The sequence below is a fragment of the Lotus japonicus genome, chromosome 1 (assembly GCF_012489685.1).
Source record: "Lotus japonicus ecotype B-129 chromosome 1, LjGifu_v1.2".
NCBI classification, from domain to species: domain Eukaryota; kingdom Viridiplantae; phylum Streptophyta; class Magnoliopsida; order Fabales; family Fabaceae; genus Lotus; species Lotus japonicus.
The window spans coordinates 74075352-74085677 of record NC_080041.1 but is presented as its reverse complement, the minus strand read 5'-3'; the positions used below and the strand labels follow the sequence as shown (position 1 = coordinate 74085677).

The following is a 10326-nucleotide window of genomic DNA, read 5'->3' as shown; positions in this document are numbered from 1 at the left end:
TATAAGCCCGGTTCAGTCTCTGGAAGTTATTGCTGGAGCAGTTTCTCGAGGAGTTTTTCTTAGAAAAGGAGCGACTTGCAATAAAGGCTTGAGCATTCGTGGCCGGTGGTCAACAAAAAACCGTTGGAACGTGGAAAAGAAGCACTTGGGCAGACGTTTGAAATTCCCTAAGAGGAATGTCCCGCATAGTCTATGTCCCGGCGGGAGGCGTACAATTAAAACTCATAGCAAAATCAGTAAAAACTTGGGGTTCTCATTTTTTTTTTAAAAAAGGGAGACCCTTGGTACAAAGATAACAAAGATAATCTAAGGACTCCTAACATTTTGAGTTAGCTCTACGTGTTCTTCCGTAAGGAAACGCACGGCGACGAAGCCTGGAGGATCGTCGGGCCCAACCAATCCTGTGGGTGTAACCCTCTTGAATGCCCCCATCTGGCTGAGATCAATTAGAGAATGGAGATGTTTGACTTGGGCTTTGGCGAGGAAGAAGCCTCGGCCGCGTTCAGAAACGGCAGCAACAGCAGCCTCTGACCTCAATTTTTCTTCTAAGGCCTTCGCGTCAAGATGGGCTTGAGTCTTCGCTGGGGATAGAAGATCATCTTTCTTCGCCAGGTCGGATCGAAGGTTTTCAAGGTCGGCCTCCGTCAAAGCTATTTGGTCTGCTTTCACGCTCGATTCTAGCTTCGCCTCCTGCCGCAGCTCTGCAAGAGTTTTCTCCAATTCAGAAATCCTCCTATCTTGAAACTTAAAGCTAACTTCAGCACGAGCGGACTGCTCGGCTAGCTCTTTGGAAAAGGAGTTTTCCTTGGCGATCAGTTGAGCGGCGAGCACTTCGCGATCCTCAGCAAGTTGAGAATTGAGAGCGCGGAGGCGTGCTGTTGGTAAATCCGCAAGTGTACGGATTCCACCCGGTTTTAAATATCGAACCACAGGGATTGTGAGTGACTAAATTCAGCTTAAGCCTTGAGTATGAAGGTTTGTATTATTGAATAAGAGATATGTTGAAGTAGTAATAAGGAAAAAGAAAATATAAATTCAGAAATGAAACAGAAAATGAAAAGAAAGAGTAATTTACTTTGGGTTCTTGCTCAACTAATCAATTCAAGCACATCATTCTAAGCACATGTTCTCATGAATCTCTCCTTGATGTTATAGCCTAAGCAACTACCTATCGATGCCTCGCATAGATAATTCTTTCAAACCAAAAGATAAGCCCAATTCCTTGCGTACTTAAACATTTGTTTGAAGCATAAAGATTATAAAGTTCAGGCAAACAAACCCCAACCCTTCCTCTATTCCTAGAAGCAAGTATAGAAGAGGTAATCCCATAACAAGTCCCTAATCTATAACAAACTTCCGTTCTATTATAGAAAAGCATAAAGCTAGCACATGTACTAACTTGAAACATAAAGCATGGATATGGGGTTCAAGGAAAGAAGAAGAACATGTGGGAAAGAACTTAAGATTATAACTTAAAAGGAAAAGTCTTACAAGAAAACCAAAGTAAAAGAAGAGAGATTAGCCAGGCATGGCAAGAGCCATGCTTGGCTAAGAACCTGAATTACAAGCTTGGAAGCCTTCCCTCACTCTCCTAGATGATCCTCTACCTCTAAACTTATGTAAAAATGGAATTGATATCAAAGATTCCAAAAGAAAATGACTAAAATCCTATTTATAGGCAAAAATCACGAGTTTGGGCTGTTCCGGGCGCTCAGGCGCAAATTCAGAGCGCCTGAGCGCCAATTCATGCTGAAAATATGGCCCCTGGAAGGTAATTGGCGCCTAGGCGCCAATTCAGAAAGCTTGGCAAAAAAACAACTAGCGCCTAGGCGCCAATTCCCAGCGCCTAGGCGCTCAAAGCTCGCTAAAAAGGCTTTTGATCTTCATTTTAACTCCTCTTTACTCCTCTTTAAGCCTCCATTCAATTCTCCAAACCTCTAGACACTCCATCTTCAGCTGCTACAACCTGAAACTTGATGACAAAGCTAGGAAAATATCTAGAAATTCAGAGGTTAGTTTTGCACAAAGGCTCCAAAACAAGTGGAAATTGCCTGTGACTCTTAAACTCTAATCAAATACAACTAAAGCCCTTATAAAACTACAAAATTACTAAACTAATGCAAATGCACAAATAAAAGTAAAAATGCATGAGAATGCATGAAACACTACATGAGACACAAGAAAAAGACTCAAAACCTACAAGGAAAAACCCTAAAAACATCATATAAACCCGGGTCATCACACCACTATACTCAACGACAGCTCGCCCTCGAGCGTCACTAAGATTAGCCTGCCCTCAAGCACAAAGAATTACTCCCAACACACATGCCAAAAGAGGGATACATTTTAAGAAAACCGGGGGATCAAGTAAATGTAGTTAGTTCCAAGATAAAGATTCAACAATCAACTTCATGCAACTCTTAGACAAAGAAGAATTAGAGTCCACTATGAGAAGCATTTAGAGCTAACATCCTAGCATGAGACAATTGTTTAGTGCACTGAGCACAAAAGCAAGTTCATAGGTTCTGAGAATCATTCACTCAAGAGCAACTAAAGTTGACAATGCATTATTCAATGAGACTTCAAAAGGGTTGTAATGTAAGCTAGGTAAAGCACAAGGTAGGTGGTCCCTAAGGAAGACTAAGGCTGCACAAAATTTGAGTGTGGTCAAATTTGGAATTCCGGAGCTTTCAAGATATTGATACTTAGCACTCAAGTCTCTTAACCCCTTTTTGTTTCATATTTTTTCTTCTTTTTTTTTTGGAACTCCACCACACCATGGAGTTCATTTTCTCTTTTGACTTTTTCCAATTTTTTTTCTTTGGGGCAAGAGACAATTGCACTTTTTATAAACTAGCTCCATCAAGAGTTAAGAACCACAACTCCCCATTGAATCCTCCAAACAACCAGCCCGTTAAACATAGATACCAAGGAAATCTCCATAAGGCTCGAAAGGGTCAATTAGGGACAAAGATGTTATAAAACAATTTCTGAAGTACAAGAAAACCTACCAGTCTCAAGAATGCAAGTCTCCTAGAGCTACACTCAAGGACGCATGAAATGAAACACAGAACCAAGAAGTGCAAGTGAGTCAGGATCCTCCAGGGAAATTATATAGTGAAGGGTCAAAGATGGACCCTTGTGGACTCACATCAACTCTATCCTTAAGACAACACTTAGAAGACCGAAGTCTCTCCCTCTCTTTCCCAAACATACAATCACTCCCCAAAATAAAGCACAAAGTATCCACTTAAAAACATTTTCAAAACCAGCATCATGTGAGTGAGCAAGACTTGGGAACAAGTCATTGAGTATAAGGAATAAAGACCAAGGTATAAAAGACTCTATATAACAATGCATGATAAAATTGGATAAACAAAATCTATAAAAGAAAAGTATGCAAAATTGCATGGACTAAAACTCAGGGTAAGAAAAGAACCTCCTTCCAAGTGATTGAGTGCTCCAAGTGTTCTCCACTTTGGCTTTTATTTCCTGAAAAACTAGAAGAAGAAACGTAAAACAGAAAAAGAAGATCCTATGTATCAACTTATCAACTCATGACCAATGAATCTAATTAAAATTAAATTCACTAGCTGATCCATTCTAGGTCAGGTTCACAGAATTCAAAACCTCAAATCATGTTATAATTGATCAGGTCACAACAAGCACTAGGAACAAGAACGAATCAGTTAAATTGATACATAGGAACAAAACAGAAAAAGAACATGGGTTGTCTCCCATTCAGCCCTAAGTTAGAGTCTTAGGTAGACTATACTTCAAACTCGTAATATAAACCAAAAATCACAAACAATCCCCGGCAACGGCGCCAAAAACTTGTTGGTAAATCCGCAAGTGTACGGAATCCACCCGGTTTTAAATATCGAACCACAGGGATTGTGAGTGACTAAATTCAGCTTAAGCCTTGAGTATGAAGGTTTGTATTATTGAATAAGAGATATGTTGAAGTAGTAATAAGGAAAAAGAAAATATAAATTCAGAAATGAAACAGAAAATGAAAAGAAAGAGTGATTTACTTTGGGTTCTTGCTCAACTAATCAATTCAAGCACATCATTCTAAGCACATGTTCTCATGAATCTCTCCTTGATGTTATAGCCTAAGCAACTACCTATCGATGCCTTGCATAGATAATTCTTTCAAACCAAAAGATAAGCCCAATTCCTTGTGTACTTAAACATTTGTTTGAAGCATAAAGATTATAAAGTTCAGACCAACAAACCCCAACCCTTCCTCTATTCCTAGAAGCAAGTATAGAAGAGGTAATCCCATAACAAGTCCCTAATCTATAACAAACTTCCGTTCTATTATAGAAAAGCATAAAGCTAGCACATGTTCTAACTTGAAACATAAAGCATGGATATGGGGTTCGAGGAAAGAAGAAGAACATGTGGGAAAGAACTTAAGATTATAACTTAAAAGGAAAAGTCTTACAAGAAAACCAAAGTAAAAGAAGAGAGATTAGCCAAGCATGGCAAGAGCCATGCTTGGCTAAGAACCTGAATTACAAGCTTGGAAGCCTTCCCTCACTCTCCTAGATGATCCTCTACCTCTAAACTTATGTAAAAATGGAATTGATATCAAAGATTCCAAAAGAAAATGACTAAAATCCTATTTATAGGCAAAAATCACGAGTTTGGACTGTTCCGGGCGCTCAGGCGCCAATTCATGCTGAAAATATGGCCCCTGGAAGGTAATTGGCGCCTAGGCGCCAATTCACAAAGCTTGGCAAAAAAAACAACTAGCGCCTAGGCGCCAATTCCCAGCGCCTAGGCGCTCAAAGCTCGTTGAAAAGGCTTTTGATCTTCATTTTAACTCCTCTTTACTTCTCTTTAAGCCTCCATTCAATTCTCCAAACCTCTAGACACTCCATCTTCAGCTGTTACAACCTGAAAACTTGATGACAAAGCTAGGAAAATATCTAGAAATTCAGAGGTTAGTTTTGCACAAAGGCTCCAAAACAAGTGGAAATTGCCTATGACTCTTAAACTCTATTCAAATGCAACTAAAGCCCTTATAAAACTACAAAATTACTAAACTAATGCAAATGCACAAATAAAAGTAAAAATGCATGAGAATGCATGAAACACTACATGAGACACAAGAAAAAGACTGAAAACCTACAAGGAAAAACCCTAAAAACATCATATAAACCCGGGTCATCACGTGCCACTTCGGATCGTAATTCGTCACCATCCTGGGCGGAGCGCCTATAGTAGTGGAACGCGTGGAGCACTCCTGCCACAGCCCCTTCAGAGACATTATCCAAACCACGCTGCTTGACAACTTCGTCCATTCGCGCCATTTGGGTTGATGTCAAAGTTAAAGAGTACGGGAATCCCCGACTCACGGACCCTGCGGAAGGGGTGGAAGTATGAGCAGGTGGAGGAGGGGCATTGGCAGAAGACGTCAGGTTCGGACCAAGCGGCGATGAGATAATTGTTGGACGGGAAAGTGAGCAGTCGACAAGACCGTGTTGGGTGGGAATCGTCCCTGAAGGCTCGCTGGAATTCAACCTTTTCGGGGAAAGGTGAGGATCCTCCTCGCCAAGGGGCCATTTTCCGCTCGCCTGGATTTTCAACAGAGACGCCTTGTCGCCTTTCAAATTTATTCGAGGGGGAAAGGAGACGTTATTTTTCTTCTCAAAGGCCGCTAGAAGCTCCTCATCGGCATGGTGAGTTTGTCCTAAAGATTAAAAAAAAGGAAAAGGTAAGCTGGTAGAAAATAGAAAGAATGAGAGGGGTAGAAGAGGAATATTTACCAATCACGCGAGAGCAGTCTGAAACGGCGAGTCGGGCCAGAAAGTCGATGACAGCCTTGTGCTCAGGAGTGAGGGAATCCTCAGACGGGACGATTATTTGGCGCGCACCCTGAGTCCAGTAGAAAGGAAATCGAGCGGTGCCATCTCCGTGTGTGAAAACCTCAGGATATTCATGGGACACCACAACCCTGAAGAATTTCCGGGCTAAATCGACGGTGACGTTAGGCCAGATAGGGTTGAAGCGCTGACGACCAGGCCTTGCTTCCAGGGAAACCCAGCTGCGCTGCGGGGAGGGCTGGACAGATACGCGATAGAAATAAAAGAAGGTCGAAGGTTCAGGTTCCTGGTGAATCGCGTCGCAGAGAATTTCGAAACACCGGAGGAAGGCCCAACTGTTGGGATGAAATTGGCTAGGAGCCACATTGATATTGTGAAGAACGGAGCAGATAAAAGGGGAAAAAGGAAATTTAATCCTCAATTTTGTGAACATATACCCATACACGTAAAAGAAGTGAGGAGCACCCACGAAGTCGTCTTTGGGTCGAAGCCAAGGGCGTTCAAGGGATGAGCAGGCACTGACATACATAAGCTTGTCAAGAGGTTTCTCATGACAAAATCCGCCGGATTCTGTGGAAATCTCCCAAATGGACGATTCTTTTTCCAAACTTGACCGTTGGTTAGGCATTGTCCCGGCAGGCAAAGCCCTCGCGGCGGGAGCACTTAAAGATTTCGAAGTCCTCGTTCGGAAGGCAATGACGTCTTTTTCTTCAAGAGGAACGCCTCTTGGAGGGGGCGGGCGAACAGGAGGAACGCACTAGAGAGGGATGGCAGTGACGACATTACGTTTGGAACTTTTGGTCTGGCGCTTTGGAGTCATTGCAGAGGGATTGCAAGGAATAAATGTAATTTTGACAGTGGACAAGTTCTCGTAAGGGTGAAGAAGCAAAGGTTCGTAATCGTGAAGGAACGAAAGGGGTTAGTAAGATAATGTTGTTATAAGCGGGGAGTGAGGTGCAGAAGGGAACGTGTAGGAAGAAGTTGTGGACGGTTACCGAGGGATGTGGTGGAAAAAGAGAAGTTGTGCCCCATGACGTCAGAAAATGACATGATTGCAGTTGCGAAATTCTGGGGAGTGAGAAAGACGCATTAAATGAAAAGCTGCAACAGTTGCTGCCGATTGGTTAAAATTCAAATTGTCAAAGTTGTGACGTGACAGGAAGGGACGTGTCAAAGGTAGCGGTTGAGATTCTGTGGATTCACTGACCTTGGCGTCGCTTCAAGGCGCGACGTGTGGAAAGGTTGCAACACGTGACAAAACGTCGTGATTTAGGGCATGTCCATAACTACGCCGAGTCGGGCGGACTAGTAGCCGTCGCCACAAGCTTGCCTGTGGACTGGGTTCGCCCGGAAGAAGAGGGCGCAGCTGAAGGTCCAAAGTGTTGCTTGCAAAAGGCTTTATTTACCAGGCCATGTTGGCCATCGTTTTTCACTTCTAGATTTTAAGTTTTAGTCGGCATCCTTAGGGCTCTCGCCTTGTTTCTTGCTCAAAGACACACTTAGCTCTCATGCTTCGAGCTCGGTGTCTTGTGGACTTGTGGACTGGGGGAGACCTCGGGGTCCCTCGCCCAGGAGACCTGACCTTGGGTAGGGAACGCGTCATGACCTTGGGCCTTCCTTCCCGAGGCCCAACTGGCCCATTTGGACAGATTAAGGGCACCAAAGCCCAACTCCACCTCTATAAATAGGAGGGGAATACCAATTGTAAGGGACTCTTAGCTCATTTGAGAAATAATAGCATTGAAATTCAGTTACATCTTCTCTCTCTAAGCGGTTAGAGTTTCTCTCTCTAAGCATTCACGTCACTTTCCTCACGCTTTGGGTACTACCTTCCCTCTCTATGTTCTAGCACGGAACACCTGGGCTCCCTCGCCCTGACTTTCCTCTTTCTTCAACCTTTTTACTTTTTCGCTGACCCGCCGTTCTCGCCTACCCGTGTCGTTCAGGCTCTGTGTAGCCGGACGCTCTTGTCCGCCTTCAGCGACCTCAATCTCATGACACTTGTGTCCGTCGCTAGCTCCCTTTCTACCATACAAGTCAAGGCAGTTGCTGTAGCATTTCTTCGCCCCCCCCTCTGATCTACCGCTATTTTCCTTATCCTTCCGTAGAGTAGTGGATATTTTACCACGAGGTGGGCCGTTGAAATCACCGCACGGAGGCGATTCAAAGTGTTTCGTCCTATGATGACGTTATATGCTGCCACAACCTGTAAGACTAGATACCTTACCCTTAGAAGCTCAGCGTCCTCGCCCACTCCAAAGGTTGTGTCCAAATCCACATAGTCGCGCACCTGAACTTGCTTTCCCGAAAAACCTACCAGGTTTCCTGTATATGGCATCAAATCCTTGTCTGTTAACCCAACTGTCCAAATGCGCTCCGTAGATGATATCCACTGAGCTGCCTTGGTCCAATAGCACCCTCTGCACATTGAAACCATTAATTCTTACCATTACCACCAACGGATCATCTGTATGGGCCTTGATTCCCTCAAAATCTGCTAACGATATTACTATATCCGGGTGTTGGCACCCAAATGGAGCTGGATACTCCTGTGCCGATGCTACCACCCTTACTTGCTTCCGCCTCGCCGTCGATGTGCTGTCGCCCTCGTCAAAGCCCCCTGCGATTATGTTGGCCGTTTCGTCTGACGCCCCGCCTTTGTCATTGACAGCTTCCTCCGCTTCCTTTCCCCTCACCGTATTCATCTTCCCTTTACTTGCGATTGGCGCTCGCCTTCGGCTATCACGTTGGTCCCTGTCTAATCCGTGACCTGTCACCCGTGGTTGCCTCGCCCTGATCAGCTGCCTAACTTGGCCCTTCAGCGATAAACAGTCACTGGTGTTATGACCTTCCAAGTTGTGATATTCACACCACTGGGACCAGCCCTTTACCTCGTGCCAAGGATCGATTCTGCATTTGCCATCCTCGCCGGTTTTCGCGAACGTCGCTTCCTGGAGCGACTTTGCCAATTCCTCACTCGAGTGCCACCCCGGCCTCCGTCGCCGGCGAGAGTTAGTTGTCTGCCGAGGAAGCTTACACTTTATGCTCTCTTTTCCCGAACAGAGTAGTTTTCCCTTGAACTTCTTAATGAATTGGCCAACTTCCTTAACCTTCCGCACATTACTTGCCTCCTTATCCTGTATCCGTTTTCTCGCCAGTGACACCTTTGCTGCCCTCACGCGTTTCCTCTTATATGCGTCGTCCTCTTCTTCTAGGATGTAGTCTCTTGCTCGGGCCCGAACTTCCGTCATCGAGCGCGCTGGTTTCCTACTCAGCTCGCAGCTCAGCTTTCCTACCATCAAACCGCTTTTGAAAACGCACACGCACGTCCGATACTCCAATTCCTCGAACTTCGTGGACGCAGCATTGTACCGCTCCATGTACTGCTTCAAGGTTTCTCGCTCCCTCTGCCTAATATCGAACAAATCTTCGATCGTTCCTGCAGAGAACTGGACAAGGAATTTGGACGAGAGGTCGCGAAATTTCGCTATGGATCCTTGAGGCAGAGTCATAAACCAAGCCATTGCCGCACCTCGAAATGTAAATGGAAGCATCTTGCACTTCACGGCGTCAGAAGCCGTGTTCACCGCCATCTTCTCATTGAACTGAAACAAATGGTCTTTTGGATCGATTCGCCCATCGTACGTCTCCAACGCAAGGTTTCTCATGCCATCCGGTAGGGTCACCTCTCTCACCGCTATTGAGAACGGCTCGACTTTCGCAGCAGCTTCAGCCTTCTTCGCCTCTTCATTCCACTGCCTGAGGCGGTAATACTTCAATTCTTCTTGCAAACAATCGTTTTGCAATCTCACGTCGCTAGCTTGTGCCCGTCGCGCTTTTTCGCGGCGCAGCCTCCCTATCCTTTTGCAGTGCGGTGAGGATTCGTGCTTCTGCTCCATTTCCTCACTACGCCCTTGGCGGCGTGGCTTCATCAAGATCTATTAGCGGACCGAGAATCCAGACAAAGAATCGGGAACTGAAAATCCACAAGCCGAAAAGAATTTCCTCCGAAAATCAAACTTCACTCAAACCAGATCACAATCCACGTAGTCCGAGAATCGAAATCTACCGTTCCCCACAGACGACGCCAAATGTTCTATCCATGAACATTGAGATGAGGTATAGTACCTAGAGTGTAAGGAACGTGATGCGAGATTCCTAGAGAGAATGAGAGTGTAACCGCTTTAGAGAGAGAAAGTAACTGAATTTCAATATTGTTATTTCACAAATGAGCTGAGAGTCCCTTACAATTGGTATTCCTTCCCTATTTATAGATGTGGAGTTGGGCCTGGCGCCTCTAACCCTTCCTAATGGGCCATTTGGGTCTCTGGGAGGAGGCCCAAATCCCTGGTTCGCTCGTCGCCCTAAGCTGGCGCTCCTGGGCGAGGGACCCTGGGGTCTCGCCCAGTCCAATAGGATATCTGGTTTGTTGCTCTGATTTGCAGGTCTTGGATTTTATAGCAGATTTGGTTATGGCAGATATTGGTCAGTG

At 44.9% G+C, this 10326-nt stretch overlaps 1 protein-coding gene across 1 annotated transcript; it reads right to left on the bottom strand.

Annotated features, from left to right (window-relative positions):
- Positions 1-1448: 1448 nt before the first annotated feature.
- Positions 1449-9859, bottom strand: LOC130749185 (uncharacterized). The gene has a single exon (XM_057602505.1). It carries the CDS (start codon positions 9764-9766, stop codon positions 8072-8074), a length of 1695 nt encoding a protein of 564 aa, XP_057458488.1. The 5' UTR covers positions 9767-9859; the 3' UTR covers positions 1449-8071.
- Between the last annotated feature and the right edge of the window lie 467 nt (positions 9860-10326).